The following is an 18,380-nucleotide window of genomic DNA, read 5'->3' as shown; positions in this document are numbered from 1 at the left end:
TGCCGGACCGGGAGCCAATGTAGGTCAGCGAGCACAGGTGGGGGTGGGGTGGGGGTGTGATGGGTGAACAGGACGACAACCATTCTCTTGCTGGTCACTGCTGGGGATTGTCATGAAGAATGGTCACTCAAACAAAATATAAGAGGGTGACCAGAGCTTGTGAAACTGCACTCCAGCAAGAGTCAGTGCCTTCAGGGCGGAGGGGAGAAAAACTAGTCTTGGGTTATGGAGTTTTTAAAACAAGCTAAACCAGTCCCAAGAATACGAACCTCCATTTTCCTCCTCTTTAGCACCGCTGTGTCCAACCAAATCCCACACTCCTCCACCTTGTGGTTTGCAAGTTTCTTCTTATGTTTCATTGTCAGGAGTAGGGTGATTAGTGTTATCAATGGGCACTCTAAGAAAAATCACAAATAAGACAATACGCTTACACCCGTGCAATGACTTGCTTATGCGCTAATACTTCCTTCCCCAAAGACATCGATTCTGAGCACATGCCCTACATCGTGAGCATCAACAGCCTATTCAACTATAAAGACTTGCATTTCGACAGCGCCTTTCACCACCTCAGGATGTCCCAAAGCGCTTTACAATCTATTTTTTGAAGTGTAGTCACTGTTGTAATGCAGGAAACGTGGCCGCCTATTTGCGCACAGCAAGCTCCCACAAATGTGATAATGAGCAGATAATCTGTTTTTTTTTTAGTGATGTTGGTTGAGGAATAAATATTGGCCCCAAGACACCGGGGATAACTTAGCGAAATAGTGGCCGTGGGATCTCAAAGGAGGGGAGAGAAGAGGTTTAGGGAGGGAGTTCCAGAGCTCGGAGCCCAGGCAGCAGAAGGCACGACCGCCAATGGTGGAGCGATGGAAATCGGGGGATGTGCAAGAGGTCAGAATTGGAGGAACGCAGAGATCTCACGGGGTTGTAGGGGCAGGAGGAGGTTACAGAGATAGAGAGGGAAGGGAGAGGGCCATGGAGGGATTTGAACACAAGAATGAGAATCAGGAGCCAATGTAGACCAGCGAGCACAGGGGGTGATTAGAACATAAGAATTAGGAGCAGTAGGCCATTTTGCCCCTTGAGCCTGCTCCGATAATCTTCGACCTCAACCCCGCTTGCCTGCACTATCCCCATATCCCTTAATATTCAAAAATCTATTGATTTGTCGATTTCAGTCTCCACAGCCCTCTGGGATAAAGAATTCCAAAGATTCACCACACCGAGTGAAGAAATTTCTCCTTCTCTCAGTCCTAAATGGCCGACCCTTTATTCTGAGACTGTGACCCCTGGTTCTAGACTCCCCAGTTCAACCTGTATATCCTTTCTTAAATAAGGAGACCAAAACTGTACACAGTACTCCAGGTGTGGTCTCACCAATACCCTGTACAGCTGTAGCAGGACTTCTCTGCTTTTATACTCTATCCCCCTTGCAATAAAGGCCAACATTCCATTTGCCTTCCTGATCACTTGCTGTACCTGCATACTAACTTCTTGTGTTTCATGTACAAGGACCCCCAGATCCCTCTGTACCGCATTTTGTAGTCTCTCCCCATTTAAATAATAATTTGCTTTTTTATTCTTCCTATTAAAGTGGATAACCTCACATTTTCCCACTTTATACCTTAACTGCCAAATCTTTGCCCACTCCCTTAATCCCTTTGCAGAATCTTTGTGTCCTCTTCAATACTTGCTTTCCCACCTATCTTTGTATTAGCAAACTTGGCTACATTACACTCAGTCTCGTCATCCAAGACATTAATATAGATTGTAAATAGTTGGGGTCCCAGCACTGATCCCTGCGGCACCCCACTAGTTACTGATTGCCAGCCGGAAAATGACCCATTTATCCTGACTCTGTTTTCTGTTAGTTAGCCAATCCTCTATCCACGCTAATATATTATCCCAGCTCCATGAGCTCTTATCTTGTGCAGGAACCTTTTACGTGGCATGTTATCAAATGCCTTCTGGAAATCCAAATGTACCACATCCACTAGTTCCCCCTTATCCAACCTGCTCCTTACATCCTCAAAGAATTCCAGCAAATTTGTCGAACATGATTTCCCTTTCATAAAACCATGCTAACTCTGCTTGACTGCATTATGATTTTCCAAATGACCCACTACACCTTCCGTAACAATGGACCTTACTATCCAGGGATCGGGCGGGAAAGTGGAGTTGAGGTAGAAGATCAGCCGCGATCTTTGTTGAATGGTGGAGAAGGCGCGAGGGGCTCCTATTCCTTATGATGTTGCGGAGGTGGGCGGTCTTGGCGATGGAGCGGCGGGTTCGGTGTGGGGGTCGTGTGGTCACGTGGGGGGTCGCGCAGAACGGCCAAGGTGGCGGGCGGTCCGTGAGCCTCGGCGAGCGGGATGGAGACGGCGACCAGCGGGGGAGGGGGAGACGGAGAGGGCGACGGGAAGCGATGGGGGGGTGGCAACTGGCGGGGGAGGGTTCGGAGATGGCGACCGGCCAGGGGAGGGGGACCGAAGGCGACAGCTTCGCCCTGTCCCGATATTCGCAGCGCAACCCATTGGCTGGCGAGGAGGGGAGCCACGGTGGGCCGAGCGGACTCTTGCTGTGCGCACCGCGATTTGACGGTTTCGGGATCCTCAGTCGCTGCCAAAAAACAAAATTCGTCAGTCGCCAAAACATCTGGAAAGAGCGCAGGAAGAAGAAACATTAATTATTGTTTCACAAGATTTGATGCTTACACAAAATTCTGAGGTAAAAGAAAAACTTTAAAAGTGCGGGCCTGGGGCGGGCAGTGAGTGGCGGGACAACGGTAGCTCCCTTCCCGCCCGCCTGCCCGCCTCTCGCGCTCTCCCCAACTGCCGCCCAGCTCTCGCGCTCTCCCCAGCCGCCGCTCACTGCCTGCCGCGCGCTGCCTCCCGCACTCCCGCGCGGCGTGCGCGCCCGCCCCGAATGCGTCAGCGTGCACGCTCAGCGCTGCTTCCAACGGGCCGTACGCGCTCCCACTCCCCACACACAGAGTGCGTGCCCGCTCCCGCCGCTCGGCTGCCAGACATCATTGGACACGGATGACAGGGAGAGAGGGAGGTAGGACAGAGAGCGAGAGAGAGAAACATAGAAAATAGGAATAGTGTCGGAAGATCTTTTATGTCCTCCCTCTGTTCCGCCCCTCCGACAGTGCGGCGCTCCCTCAGCACCGTCCCTCCGACAGTGCGGCGCTCCCTCAGCACCGTCCCTCCGACAGTGCGGCGCTCCCTCAGTACCGACCCTCCGACAGTGCGGCTCTCCCTCATTACCGCCCCTCCGACAGTGCGGCGCTCCCTCAGTACCGCCCCTCCGACAGTGCGGCGTTCCCTCAGTACCGACCCTCTGACAGTGCGGCGCCCCCTCAGTACCGCCCCTCCGACAGTGCGGCGCTCCCTCAGTACTGCCCCTCCGACAGTGCGGCGCTCCCTCAGTACTGCCCCTCCGACAGTGCGGCTCTCCCTCATTACTGCCCCTCCGACAGTGCGGCTCTCCCTCAGTACTGCCCCTCCGACAGTGCGGCGCTCCCTCAGTACTGCCCCTCCGACAGTGCGGCGCTCCCTCAGTACTGCCCCTCCGACAGTGCGGCTCTCCCTCATTACTGCCCCTCCGACAGTGCGGCTCTCCCTCAGTACTGCCCCTCCGACAGTGCGGCACTCCCTCAGTACTACACTGTGTCGACTTAGATTTTATTTGTGCTCAAGTCCCTGGAGTGGGACTTGAACCCATAACCTTCTGACTCAGAAGCGAGAGAGAGAGTCGCTCATCCCATCATCATAATAGGCGGTCCCTCGAACGAGGATGACTTGCTTCCACATGAGTTCACAGATGTTTCGATGAAGGACCCGATGTTCCAGTGCTGAACTCCAGTTGAGGGGGTGGAAGATGCCTGTGCATGGATTTTTTTAACGTGGGGTGGCCGTTGCACACCAGCCACCACACGGGCTTGACAGAGCTAGGTCTTGGTCCAGTGGCAAGGGTTGGACCAGGATGGCTGGAGACCAGCTGTGCTGCACGGACCTAGTGCGCACACATATCGCCCCTGGGCCCCGTACCCCGTACCGCACCTTCGCCCACAATGTTCCAGGGCCCAGCGCTCCAGCTCTATTTATAGCCCCGACCTGCGGTGGTGTTCTCACACGGGTCGGGCCGGCCCGCGACTCACAACTTCTCATCGGTACCTCCGACAGGTCAGCACTCCATCAGTGGTGCACCGGATTAGCTAGGATGAGAACAGTTCCAATTCTCAACCAGGAAGCCAGAATTTACCTCCTAATCTCAAGTGTGGGACCTTGGGAAAAGATTTTGCCGGGAGGGAGGGAGGGAGGGAAATGGAGAAAAGTGAGAGTTGCAATCCTCTACCCACAATTGGTCAGTGCATCTGGCAGACAAACTACAGCGCATCTGGAGGATGTTATAATAGTAAAGGGGCAAAGGCACTTATTCTCTAAATACTGCTGTGCAGCATAGCTTTGAAGCAATTAAAAACTTGATTAACAAAAGTAACGTTCACATAGGTCACACAGTTTTCCTACTGCACAGCACAATTTACTACACAAAGGGCTGACACAGGTTTGCAGCACACAAGGAGGCATTTGGTGCATTGTGCCTGTGCTTTATGAAGGAGCGATCCAATCAGTCCGGCTCCCCCTGATCTTTTCCCATAGCCCGGTGTAAATTTAGTATTTATCCAATTCCCCTGTTTGAAAGTTACTATTGAATCTGCTTCCACCGCCCTTTCAGGCAGCGCGTTCCCGATCACAACAACTCGCTGCATGAATAATAAAATGCCTTCTGATCTCCCCTTCTAGTTCTTTTGCTAATAAACCCAATGGGGAATTCAGGAGAAACTTCTTCACCCAGAGAGCGGTGGGAATGTGGAACTCGCTGCCACAGGGAGTGGTTGAGATGAATAGTGTCAATGCATTTCAGGGGAAGCTAGATAAACACATGAGGGAGAAAGGAATAGAAGGATATGGTGATGGGGTGAGATGAAGAGGGGTGGGAGGGAGCTGGTGAGGAGCATAAACACCGGCACGGAGCGGTGGGGCCCAATGGCCTCTTTCTGTGCTGTAAATGAGAACATAAGAATTAGGAACAGGAGTCGGCCATTCGGCCCCTCGAGCCTGTTACGCCATTCAATGAGATCATGGCTGATCTTCGACCTAAACTCCACTTTCCCGCCCAATCCCCGTATCCCTCGATTCCCTTAATATCCAAAAATCTATCTACCTCAGCCTTGAATATACTCAACGACTGAGCCTCCACAGCCCTCTGGGGCAGAGAATTCCAAAGATTCACCACCCTCTGAGTGAAGAAATTCCTCCTCATCTCCGTCCTAAATGGCTGACCCCTTATCCTGAGACTGTGACCTCTGGTTCTCGACTCCAGCCCGGGGGAAACATCCTCCCTGCAGCTACCCTGTCAAGCCCTGTAAGAATTTTGTATGTTTCAATGAGATTGTAAATTCCTGGATTCTTTTACCTCAATCTGGTTCAGTAAAATTACTGAGTCGAATACCTCTTGTGCTTTGAACAAAGCAGTCTTTATTACCGGCCAGTAAGACCTATCAGACAGAAGATATACCCTCTGGATAGAGCGTACACACTCCCTACGGATAGGTGAAGTTACATCGTAAAGCGTCAACAGTTATACAGTTTTGAAATCAGATAACAAAATACAATTGGATTGACAGTCTAACTCAGTCACTCATTAGTCAATCTATATGAGATGTTTTTTCTTGAAAGCTCAAGTATTGCCTCTAAATGTTTCAATCTAGTGGTGTGACTATTAACTGAGACCTTGCAATTCTGCAGATTTATTTCATGTTACAATTAGATGTTATTGGCAGGATTTAGTGACTTGAAACCTTGAGAAAGACTGTTAGCTATGCTGATGTTGCACTATTTGCAATCTGACATTCTCCCAGCTATTCTTCCATGGCTTATACATTTTCATATATCCCGTTTACTTTACTGTCCTTAATTCCATATATTCCGTTCAGATATCCACAAGATCACCTCTCATTCTTCTAAACTCTCGAGAGTATAGGCCCAGTCTACTCAATCTCTCGGTGTCACTTTGAGTGTGCAGTTGTCTTACTGTCTCTTACTGTTTGCTGGAGTGCCCCTCCATGAATGCTCGCAGCCTTCAGAACTTTGTACAACTGCCCATTCTACGAGCGGAGGGATGTTGGCAAGCAATTCTACCGTGCAGAATCGCGCTGTTATCATCCTCGCCCAACTTTCCACCTATGCACACTTTCCATAGCGATCAGGAGCAAGCTTTGTGGCTGCTTTCCCCCCCTCTCACGGCCAGTTGTAGCTCCCCCACCCTAGTGCACCCCGTTAAGATCAGTTTACATTTGCCTGTAACACGATTGCAGCCAAATCCTGTGTGGGTGCAATGCTGCATTTCTGGAGTGCACCCACAGGGTGGCCTCAGTGAGCCACAGGGTGTTGAAGCTCCCCTGAGCGGCCATAAATAGTTCCGTTCACTATACTACAGCAACAACTTGCATTTATACAGCGCCATTAACATAGTAAAACGTCCCAAGGTGCTTCACAGGAGCAATTATTAAACAACATTTTACACTGAGCCACAGAGATATTAGGGCAGGTGACCAAAAGCTTGGTCGAAGAGTTATTTTAGGAGAGAATAAATGACCGACTTGGATTTCTATATGGCCTTTCGAGTTCGCCCGACATCTCTACTTGCTTCACAGTACTTTTTGGAGTGTAGTCACTGCTATAATGTGGGAAATGCGGCAGCCAATTTGTGCACAGCAAGCTCCCACAAACAGCAATGCGATAATGACCCAGTTAATCTGTTTTTTTGTTATGTTGATTGAGGGATAAATATTGACCCCAGGACACCGGGGATAACTCCCCTGCTCTTCTTCGAAATAGTGAGATCTTTTACATCCACCTTAGCGGGCAGACGGAGCCCCGGTTTAACATCTCATCCGAAATACGGTACCTCTGACAGTGCAATGTTCCCTCAGCACTGCCCCTCCGACAGTGCGGCGCTCTCTCAGTACTGCCCCTCCGACAGTGCGGCGCTCCCTCAGTACTGCACTGGGAGTGTCAGCCTAGATTTTGTGCTCGAGTCTCTGGTGTGGGACTTGACCCCATGAGCTTCTGACTCAGAGGAGAGAGTGCTGCCCACTGAGCAATACTTTGTATTTCACGTTGTATAATACTCCTTTCATTATAAAATAGCACATCATCTAATTACCAGACAAGGCAGAGCTGCTCGGGTACAAAAATATCGCCATGTGGTGCAAGCTGGGTATAGTATTAGGCAGTCCCTTGTATCGAGGATGACCCGCTTCCACACCGAAAAGGGATGAGTTCACAGGTGTTTCAATGAGGGATCTGACATTCTAGGTCCCGAACTACATACTGAAGGGTGGAAGATGCCTGTGCATGGATTCTTTTAACGTGGGGTGGCCGTTGCACACCAGCCACCACAAGCTGTGACATCTCCACTCACCGACTTCCAACATTTCATCAAAGTTACATGTTTGCTTACAGATATTGGAATGCCCTTCACTGCAAGGATGCTCTCAATCACCAGCATCTTGTTTTCCATTCCCTGCTAACTCCAGCCTGAATGTCCGCTGTAAGTTAATGAGAGACTATCTGCACAGGGTCAAGCCAAGGGCTTGGGAAAATAAAATAGGAATAGACCCCTCCGCATTTCGAGAGAGTTGTGGTGGGAAAGGGAGTCTCACAGATTTGGAGAAATTCCCCCAAAATGTCCCGCTGTGTTTACGAAACCTCACCCAACCCGTCTAATTTTACACTGGTGGATTCCAGAACAGTGGGGCTTGAACAGAATCGGCACTAACAGATTGGACACAACAGAACTAATTAATGTCACCACATTACAGGAAAGATGTGATTGCACTGGAGAGGGTACAGAGGAGATTTACCAGGATGTTGCCTGGACTGGAGAATTTTAGCTCTGAGGAAAGATTGGATAGTCTGGACTTGTTTTCTTTGGAACAGAGGAGGCAGAGGGGATACCTGATTGAGGTGTATAAAATGATGACGGGCCTAGATTGAGCGGATAGGAAGGACCTTTTTCCTTTAGCAGAGAGATCAATAACCAGGGGGCATAGATTTAAAGTAATTGGGGAGAAGTTTAGAGGGGATTTGAAGGGGAATTTCTTGATGGGGTTCTGGAACTCACTGCCTGAAAGGGTGGCAGAGGTAGAAACCCTCACCACATTTAAAAAGTACTTGGATATGCACTTGAAGTGCCGTAACCTACAGTACTGAGGGAGCGCTGCACTGTCGGAGGGGCAGTACTGAGTGAGTGCTGCACCATCGGAGGGGCAGTATTGAGGGAGTGCCGCACTGTCAGAGGGGCAGTACTGAGGGAGCGGTGCACTGTTGGAGGGGCAGTACTGAGGGAGTGCCGCACTGTCAGAGGGGCAGTACTGAGGGAGCGCCGCATTGTCGGCGGGGCAGTACTGAGGGAGCGCTGCACTGTCGGAGGGCAGTACTGAGGGAGTGTCGCACTGTCAGAAGGGAAGTACTGAGGGAACGCCGCAGTGTTGGAGGAGCAGTATTGAGGGAGCGCCGCACTGTCGGAGGGGCAGTACTGAGGGAGTGCTGCACTATTGGAGGTGCCGTCTTTCAGAAGAGATGTTAAACCGAGGTCCCGTCTGCCCTCTCAGGTGGATGTAAAAGATCCCAGGGCACTATTTTACAGAAGGGCAAGGGAGTTCTCCCTGGTGTCCTGGGGCCAGTATTTATCCCTCAACTAACATCACTAAAACAGATGATATGGGCCGTTATCACATTGCTGTTTGTGGGAAATGTGCGTAAATTGGCTGCCGCGTTTCCCATACTACAACAGTGACGACACTCCAAAAGTACTTCATTGGCTATAAAGCGCTTTGAGATGTCCGATGGTCATGAAAGGTGCTGGAGAAATGCAAGTCATTTTAAGGCCACCTTTTCCAGTGCAAAGACTGCGTGCAGCACCACAGGGGAGGAAACAGGGGAAATTGAAAATGAGTCTTTGCTGGAGCAGGATGAGGTGATGTAACACATTTATAGCAGGGCTGCACTGACTGGTAAGCACCTCTTGCAAATACATTTCAGCACCGAGAACCAAAATTCAAACCACTTTCCATCTCGCTCTTTCGAAATGTCATTACTGTCGAGGGGGTGGAAAGCTTCTGAGAAATGAGCGGCAAGATTCTAAATATGGTGGTACAAAGGTCTGTATTGTGGATTAATGTTCTCAATCAGATTGGCAAATTACAAATCCACTCTCCACACATCCAAATTGCATCACCAAATACTTGAGAATAATCTTTTGTGTTAATTTCTCCCTTTCCTCCCCTGACGGCTTGACTCAGTATATGCACTTTATTTACGTCTCTGTCTATTTGTCGGATATATTAAAATCAGATTATATCGGACTGCATGTCCAGACTGCAACCAAGATCATACGATTTTTTTTTGCCAATTTAAAGAAGGATGTGCATTTGACAACCTCACCACATCCCAAAGTGCTTCACAGCCTATTTTTGAAATGTAGTCAGTGTGCAGTGCTCCCTTAGTACTGTCCCTCCGACAGTGCGGCACTCCCTCAGAACTGTCCCTCCGACAATGCGGCGCTCCTTCAGTACTGCTACTTCCGACAGTGCGGCACTCCCTCAGTACTGACCCTCCGACAGTGCGGCACTCCCTCAGTACTGCCTCTCCGACAGTGCGGCGCTCCCTCAGTACTGCCCCTCCAACAGTGCGGCACTCCCTCAGTACTGCCCCTCCGACAGTACTGTGCTCCCTCAGTACTGCGCCTCTGACAGTGCGGCACTCCCTCAGTACTGCCCCTCCGACAGTGCGGCGCTCCCTCAGTCCTGCCCCTCCGACAGTGCCGCACTCCCTCAGTACTGCCCCTCGAACAGTGCAGTGCTCCCTGAGTACTCCCCCTCCAACACTGCAACACTCCCTCAGTACTGCCTCTCCGACAGTGCAGCACTCCCTTAGTATTGCCCCTCCGACGGTGCGGCGCTCCCTCAGTACTGCCCCTCCGACACTGCAGCGCTCTCTTAGTACTGCCCCACTGACAGTGCGGCGCTCCCTCCATTGTCCCACCGACAGTGCGGCGCTCCCTCAATACTGCCCCACCGACAGTGCGGCGCTCCCTCAGTACTGCCCCTCCGATAGTGCAGCGCTCCCTCAGTACTGCCCCTCCGATAGTGCAGCGCTCCCTCAGTACCGCCCTTCCGACAATGCGCCGCTCCCTCAGTACTGCCCCTCCGACGGTGCAGCACTCCCTCAGTACTGTCCCTCCGACAGTGCAGCGCTCTCTTAGTACTGCACTGGAATGCCAGCCTAGATTTATTGGATGGTGCGTGTGTGATTTGGAGGGGAACTGGAATACGCCTGCCGCCTGTAACGGGTTCTTTGCTTAAGAATTCATAGCAGCACATCGCTAGTTAGTTTATTATCAAAGATTTAACAATCACACTACACATTACCAGTTAGGGGATTAAATGTAGTATCTCCAAATTTGCGGATGACACTAAGTTGGGTGGCAGTGTGAGCTGCGAGGAGGATGCTATGAGGCTGAAGAGTGACTTGGATAGGTTAGGTGAGTGGGCAAATGCGTGGCAGATGAAGTATAATGTGGATAAATGTGAGGTTATCCACTTTGGTGGTAAAAACAGAGAGACAGACTATTATCTGAATGGTGACAGATTAGGAAGGGGGAAGGTGCAGCGAGACCTGGGTGTCATGGTACATCAGTCATTGAAGGTTGGCATGCAGGTACAGCAGGCGGTTAAGAAAGCAAATGGCATGTTGGCCTTCATAGCGAGGGGATTTGAGTACAGGAGCAGGGAGGTGTTGCTACAGTTGTATAGGGCCTTGGTGAGGCCACACCTGGAGTATTGCGTACAGTTTTGGTCTCCTAACTTGAGGAAGGACGTTCTTGCTATTGAGGGAGTGCAGCGAAGATTCACCAGACTGATTCCCGGGATGGTGGGACTGACCTATCAAGAAAGACTGGATCAACTGGGCTTGTATTCACTGGAGTTCAGAAGAGTGAGAGGGGACCTCATAGAAACGTTTAAAATTCTGACGGGTTTGGACAGGTTGGATGCAGGAAGAATGTTCCCAATGTTGGGGAAGTCCAGAACCAGGGGTCACAGTCTAAGGATAAGGGGTAAGCCATTTAGGACCGAGATGAGGAGAAACTTCTTCACCCAGAGAGTGGTGAACCTGTGGAATTCTCTACCACAGAAAGTAGTTGAGGCCAATTCACTAAATATATTCAAAAGGGAGTTAGATGAAGTTCTTACTACTCGGGGGATCAAGGGGTATGGCGAGAAAGCAGGAATGGGGTACTGAAGTTTCATGTTCAGCCATGAACTCATTGAATGGCGGTGCAGGCTAGAAGGGCTGAATGGCCTGCTCCTGCACCTATTTTCTATGTTTCTATCCACCAGGCTCACAACTGCATACCTCATCGTGGATGACCTAGTCAACTGACTGCAGTTTTATTGAGTCTTGTGAACATCACGTGACTGGCTAAGCCACTAACAATGCAACAGCTATTTTAATTCAACTTATTAAAGGGACACTAGAACCGACAAATTAACAAATAAAACTTTGTGAACCTCAAACGGTCAAATTAAAATTCTGTTCCCGAGGGGTGATGACGCATTCCAGTCCCTCCGGCGCCCACCTCTCGCGGAAGACCATGAGCGTACCGGTGGACACCGTGTGCTCCATCTCCAGGGACACCCTCGTGCGAACGTAGCCGCGGAATAGAGGCAGGCAGTCGGGCCGAACAACCGCCTGGACCGGTTAATGGCCACCTTGGCCAGGCCCAGGAGCAGTCCCATGAGGAGGCCCTCTCACCAGCTCTACAACTATTTTGTTATATATCAATAATCAAGTGCCCCCTGATTAAAGGTGGGGGGGGCACACTCCAAAAACTTTTCAGGTACCCCCTTGTCTTTTTTTCCGAGGTCTCCAAAACACAAATTATACAAGTACCCCCTGGCTAAAAGAGCGGCGGGGGGGCGGGGGGCACTAAAACCGACAAACATAGACAATTTAAACTTTCAACAATAATAAACCTGTGAGCATACTCACAGGTGCCTACGTCACACTACCCTTCGAGGTGGGGGAGGTGGCTGCTGCCTTCTCTCTGCACAAAATGAGGAAGGAGACGGGGCGAATATCCGGAGGAGTTGACGGAGAAAACGGACCAATTCCCATTTCCAGAACGGGTGGCCATCGGGCAAAGCACAAAGAAATGTTTTTGCATCTTTGCACCTTCATGCGTTGCAGTGCTACTTCTCATATCGACAGTAATCCGGTACTTGCGGAATCGCTCAAAACCGATCTCTTACCCCCACCCTCCCAGCAAAATATTGCAATTTGAAGCCACATTTTTCTTTGTCAGAAGTTTTTCGCTCATCAAACTGACAACTGAGTACTGGATCATCTTGAGCGCTCATTCTCAGTCACATCAAAGTCAGATAGAACATGGCTTGGTGCAGAGAGATACTGGGGTTTCCACAAGGTGTTGGCCATACCATGGGAACCGGTGGTTTCCAGAGACACCGACACTGTCGAGAAGAAGACCGGACAGAGCCCTTTTTAATGGCCGCTACACCCACCCCCAAGCCTTCAACATGGCGGACAGGAAGCGCTGCTCATTACGAGCCAGAAGTGCACCTCCTTGGTAAAGGCAACAAAAATGCCCGAGACAGGCCTCAGACTCTTCGCCTCGGCCTGTTTGAGGCACCCGCCCTCACTGCAAGATTGGTTTGTCCTAAGGGCGAGAGTGCTGTCTACACTCAGGACACCCAGGTTTCTGTCAGCCGTGGCTCAGTGGGCAGCACTCTTGTCTCTGAGTCAGAAGGTCATTCAAGTCCCACTCCAGAGACCCAAGCACAAATTCCAGGCTGATATTCCCGGTGCAGTGCTGAGGGAGCGCCGCACTGTCGGAGGGGCAGTACTGAGGGAGCACCGCACTGTCGGAGGGGCAATGCTGAGGGAGCGCCGCACTGTTGATGGGGCAGTACTGAGGGAGCGCCGCACTGTCAGAGGGGCGGTACTGAGGGAGTGCCACACTGTCGGAGGGGCAATACCGAGGGAGCGCCGCACTGCGCTGACGGAGGGGCAGTACTGAGGGAGTGCCGCACTGTCGGAGGGGCAGTGCTGAGGGAGCGCCGCATTGTCGGAGGGGCGGTACTGAGAGAGCACCGCACTGTTGGCGGGGCGGTACTGAGGGAGCGCTGCACTGTCAGAGGGGCAGATAAGACTGGAACCCGGTGAGTGCAGTCCCACCCAGCTGGACGATGGTGGAGAGGCATTGGAGGAGGATGGAGTGGTCAACTGTGTCAAAGGGTGCCGACAGATCTAGAAGGACGAGGAGGGATAGTTTGCCAGTCACAAAGGATGTCATTTGTGACTTTGATGAGGGCCGTTTCGGTACTGTGGCAGGGGCGGAAACTGGATTGGGATTCAAACAGGGAATTGCGGGAAAGACCGGCACGGATTTGGGAGGCGACATCAAGTGCAAGGACTTTGTAGAGGAAAGAGAGGTTGGAGATGGGGCGGTAGTTTGCAAGGACAGAGGGATCGAGGGTTGTGATTTTGAGAAGGGGGTGATGACGGCAGATTTGAGGGAGATAGTGACAGTACCTGAGGACAGAGAACTGTTAATAACAGTCTAAATAAAAATGCTCACAATACTCGGCCACCAAGTCAGACATCTCTGATAAGCTGCGATGGAAAAGCTGAGATCCTTCTGCAATCTGCCTCGCGGTGCTTGGTGTAGCTCGAGAAACTGGGGCTGGGATTGCGAAGGGAAATGTAGCTTTCTCCACAGTTGCCTCCGTAAGGCTTTGATACTGTCAAGTCACAACTTTTAACAAAGAAACCTCGAATCTGCAGATGCAATCTGCACAAAAGGGGTGGGTGGGTATCTCGGCCCAAGCCGATTCTAAATTCACGCTAACAACCTGTTTGATTCAGATTACGCATTTTCCAGGTCCCTCTGCCCACAGTGCAGTCTCGATCTGATTCATCGCCTTGACACGGTTTAAGACGTGCTTCGGGTTGGAGTGCACCAGATTAAAACAAGAAATGATTTGAAATGCTTGCATTTATATAGCACCATTCACAACCACTGGACATGCCGAAGCGCTTTATGACCAATGAAGTACTATTTTTGAAATGTGATCACCATTGTAGGAAACGCAACAGCCAATTAGCGCACAGCAAGCACCCACAAACAGCAATGAGATAAAGAGCAGATCATCAGTTTTTAGTGATGTTGGTTAAGGGATAAATATTGGCCCCAGGACACCGGGAAGAACACCCCTGCGCTTCTTCGCAATAGTGCCGTGGGATCTTTTACGTCCCACTGAGAGGGCAGACGGGACCTCGGTTTAACGTCTCATCCGAAAAACGGCACCTCGGACGGTGCAGCACTCCCTCAGTACTGCCCCTCCGACAGTGCGGCGCTCCCTCAATACTGCCCCTCCGACAGTGCGCCGCTCTCTCAGTACTGGCACTGGGAGTGTTGGCCTGGATTATAGGGCTCAAGTCTCTGGAGTGGGGCTTGAACTCATGACCTTCTGATTCAGAGGCGTGAATGCTCCTTTCCTCCCGGGTCTCTGGTCTGAGATTAAATTCGAAAGTCAGTGTCTGATCCACTGCACCAGCTCTCTCTAACTGAATTAAATCAATGGTGCAGCTTTTTGAAGCTTGGGCACAAAAATTCAGTGCAGTACTGAGGGAGCGCTGCACTGTCCCTCAGTACTGCACTGGAGGGGCAGTACTGAGGGAGCGCCGCACTGTTAGAGGGGCAGTACTGAGGGAGCGCCGCACTGTTGGAGGGGCAGTACTGAGGGAGCACCGCACTGTCGGGGCAGTACTGAGGGAGCGTCGCATTGTCGGAGGGGCAGTACTGAGGGAGCGTCGCATTGTCGGAGGGGCAATGCTGAGGGAGCGCTGCACTGTCGGGGCAGTACTACTGAGGGAGCGCCGCACTGTCGGAGGGGCAGTACTGAGGGAGCGCCGCACTATTGGAGGGGCGGTACTGAGGGAGTGCCGCACTGTCGGAGGGGCAGGACTGAACATAAGAATTAGGAACAGGAGTAGGCCATCAAGCCCCTCGAGCCTGCTCCGCCACTCAACAAGATCATGGCTGATCTGGCCGTGGACTCAGCTCCACTTACCCGCCCGCTCCCCATAACCCTTAATTCCCTTATTGGTTAAAAATCTATCTATCTGTGATTTGAATACATTCAATGAGCTAGCCTCAACTGCTTCCCTGGGCAGAGAATTCCACAGATTCACAACCCTCTGGGAGAAGAAATTCCTTCTCAACTTGGTTTTAAATTGGCTCCCCTGTATTTTGAGGCTGTGCCCCCTAGATCTAGTCTCCCCGACCAGTGGAAACAACCTCTCTGCCTCTATCTTGTCTATCCCTTTCATTATTTTAAATGTTTCTATAAGATCACCCCTCATCCTTCTGAACTCCAACGAGTAAAGACCCAGTCTACTCAATCTATCATCATAAGGTAACTTCCTCATCTCCGGAATCAGCCTAGTGAATCGTCTCTGTACCCCCTCCAAAGCTAGTATATCCTTCCTTAAGTAAGGTGACCAAAACTACACGCAGTACTCCAGGTGCAGCCTCACCAATACCCTGTACAGTTGCAGCAGGACCTCCCCGCTTTTGTACTCCATCCCTCTCGCAATGAAGGCCAACATTCCATTCGCCTTCCTGATTACCTGCTGCACCTGCAAACTAACATTTTGGGATTCATGCACAAGGACTCTAAAAGAGTTTCATGCACAAGGATCCCCAGGACCCTCTGCACCGCAGCATGTTGTAATTTCTCCCCATTCAAATAATATTCCCTATTACTGTTTTTTTTTCCAAGGTGGATGACCTTACATTTTCTGACATTGTATTCCATCTGCCAAACCTTAGCCCATTCGCTTAACCTATCTAAATCTCTTTGCAGCCTCTCTGTGTCCTCTACACAACCCGCTTTCCCACTAATCTTTGTGTCATCTGCAAATTTTGTTACACTACACTCTGTCCCCTCTTCCAGGTCATCTATGTATATTGTAAACAGTTGTGGTCCCAGCACCGATCCCTGTGGCACACCACTAACCACCGGTTTCCAAACCGAAATGGACCCATTTATCCCGACTCTCTGCTTTCTGTTAGCCAGCCAATTCTCTATACATGCTAATACATTTCCTCTGACTCCGCGTACCTTTATCTTCTGCAGTAACCTTTTGTGTGGCACCTCATCGAATGCCTTTTGGAAATCTAAATACACCACATCCATCGGTACACCTCTATCCACCATGCTCATTATTTCCTCAAAGAATTCCAGTAAATTAGTTAAAACTGTTAGAGGTGCCATTTTTCAGATGAGACGTTAAACCGAGGCCCCGTCTGCCCTCTCAACTAGATGTAAAAGATCCATGGCACTATTTGGAAGAAGAGCACGGAAGTTATCCCCAGTGTCCTGGGGCCAATATTTATCCTTCAATCAATAGAACAAAAAAACATATTATCTGGGTCATTATCACATTGCTGTTTGTGGGAGCTTGCTGTGCACAAATTGGCTGCCGCGTTTCCCACATTACAACAATAACTACACTTCAAAAAGTACTTAATTGGCTGTAAAGCGCTTTTGGGCGTCCGGTGGTCGTGAAAGGCGCTATATAAATGCAAGTTTTTTTTCTTTGGGAAACAAGCCACACGGTGTGCTGGTGAGTCGGTGAAAGAGTTAATTTCTAAAGTCTTGAACTTGCTGCATTGTGGTTAAGCAGAGAGCGGAAACATCGTGTGTGTGTGTGAGAGAAAAAGCTCGGTTAGCAGACAGGCAGCAGGGGAAGGAGAGGCTTGTTTGAGTTTGGAGGGAGTTCCAATCTCCGGGAGTCCGTCACTGTTATGTTGAAGGAGACTCCGGAACGTATCTGAGCCGGGCTAGAGGATGAACGACTCGGGGAATGGCACCGCAGCGGAGGAGATGCTGATCGAAGTCCGTGTCTTCGCCTCCGTCACCTCCTTTGTCCTCCTGGCCTTCTTCAACCTGGTTATCGACTTCACTATCCTGAGCGAGGACCGGCTGCGCTCCCAGGCTCGCTTCGTGCTGCTCTTCCACCTGCTACTCGCCGGCCTGGTCTACTTCGGCCTCAGCAGCACCTTCTACCTGCTCATCTACCTGGGGGTGGCCATGTCGGCCTCCTCCTGCCTCGCCCTCCTGCTGGCGCTGATGACCAGTGGCTCCGCCATCCTGCTGACCCTGACCGCCATGGCCGTCGACCGCTACCTGGCCATCTGCCACCCGCTCAAGTACAGCTCCCAGTGCACCGGCCGCAAGGTCTGGCTGCTGGGCCTGCTGACCTGGCTGGTGTCCTCCCTGATCCCGCTGGTGCTGGTGTTCCAGCAGGTGGGGCTGGAGACCCGACGGGGCCGCAGCCAGCGCTGCTCGGCTGCCAACCTGCGCACCGACTACCAGACCAAGCAGACCTCCAAGATCCTGCTCATCTGCCTCTGCACCGTGCTCATCCTCTACAGCTATGCCAAGATCCTGGCGGAGGGGCGGCGCATTGGCGTGTTGAACCGGCGCAACAAGCGGGCGCGCAGCACCATCCTGATGCACGGCGCTCAGCTGGCTGTCTACATCGTGCCCACCTTCATCAACTTCGTGCTGCAGCTGGTGGCCCGGGGTGGCAGGTTGGAGCAGGGCACCAAGGCCCTGTTCGAGGTGCTCAACTTCGCCTTCTTCAGCCTGGCCCAGTGCGTCAGCCCTGTGGTCTACGGGCTGCGCAAGGAGGAGCTGTGGGAGACGACCTCGCGCCGGTTCCCCTGCTTCCTCTGGGACTTCAAGGGCGCCCTGGAGTGGCTGGTGCGCACCACCCTGCTCCTGCCCACCAAGGCCAGCGCTGTGCCGCCGCAGGGCGACTACGCCGGCCCCGAGGGACACAGCCTGGTGAGCGAGGGGGAACACGGGAACCAGCACGCTGTGACCCCATCTAACTGAACTCCTTGCTGGGTGTGCTTTGGGATTTACTGGGGGCTCGAGCACCTCTCACCGACCCTTGGCCTGATCGGCACCTACTCGGCCTGCTGGATTTTTTCGCTCGCTGTGAGTAAACGCCGTGACTGAATCTTGATGACAGTTTGTTTTTGAAACCCCCTCTGCCTCACCTCCCCAAACCTCAAATTGTTCCCTTAACTCTTGGCTCAAACACTTCCCCAAATACAGGAAATACAGTCCAGCAAGGAGATTGGTGGGGGAAAAAAACACTTTAACTACATCTCTTGCAGAAGAGCCGGAACAGGCACAATGGGCCGAATGGCCC

At 51.4% G+C, this 18,380-nt stretch overlaps 2 protein-coding genes across 3 annotated transcripts in view; one reads left to right on the top strand and one right to left on the bottom strand.

The window, feature by feature from the left end:
- Positions 1–2,887, bottom strand: part of LOC139232700 (solute carrier family 35 member G3-like) — a 261,262-nt gene extending 258,375 nt beyond the window's left edge. For both annotated transcript variants that reach the window (XM_070863178.1, XM_070863179.1), the window contains exons 1-2: positions 2,715–2,887; positions 270–397 (exon numbers count right to left, since the gene is read on the bottom strand). In XM_070863178.1, coding sequence (XP_070719279.1) covers positions 270–359 — 90 coding nt within the window. In that variant the 5' untranslated portion in view covers positions 360–397; positions 2,715–2,887. The remainder of the gene's footprint in view (positions 1–269; positions 398–2,714) is intronic.
- A 14,052-nt stretch (positions 2,888–16,939) lies between these two features.
- On the top strand, positions 16,940–18,058 carry LOC139232834 (probable G-protein coupled receptor 148). The gene has a single exon (XM_070863327.1). It carries the CDS (start codon positions 17,006–17,008, stop codon positions 18,056–18,058), a length of 1,053 nt encoding a protein of 350 aa, XP_070719428.1. The 5' UTR covers positions 16,940–17,005.
- The last annotated feature ends 322 nt before the right edge of the window (positions 18,059–18,380 follow it).

Source organism: Pristiophorus japonicus, chromosome 20 (assembly GCF_044704955.1).
Source record: "Pristiophorus japonicus isolate sPriJap1 chromosome 20, sPriJap1.hap1, whole genome shotgun sequence".
NCBI lineage: Eukaryota > Metazoa > Chordata > Chondrichthyes > Pristiophoridae > Pristiophorus > Pristiophorus japonicus.
The sequence above is the reverse complement of the archived record's forward strand: the minus strand, read 5'-3'. Positions and strand labels throughout refer to the sequence as shown.

Bases quoted from the DNA above. Each gene is read 5' to 3' on its own strand.
- LOC139232834 (XM_070863327.1), top strand. From the start codon at position 17,006: ATGAACGACTCGGGGAATGGCACCGCAGCGGAGGAGATGCTGATCGAA.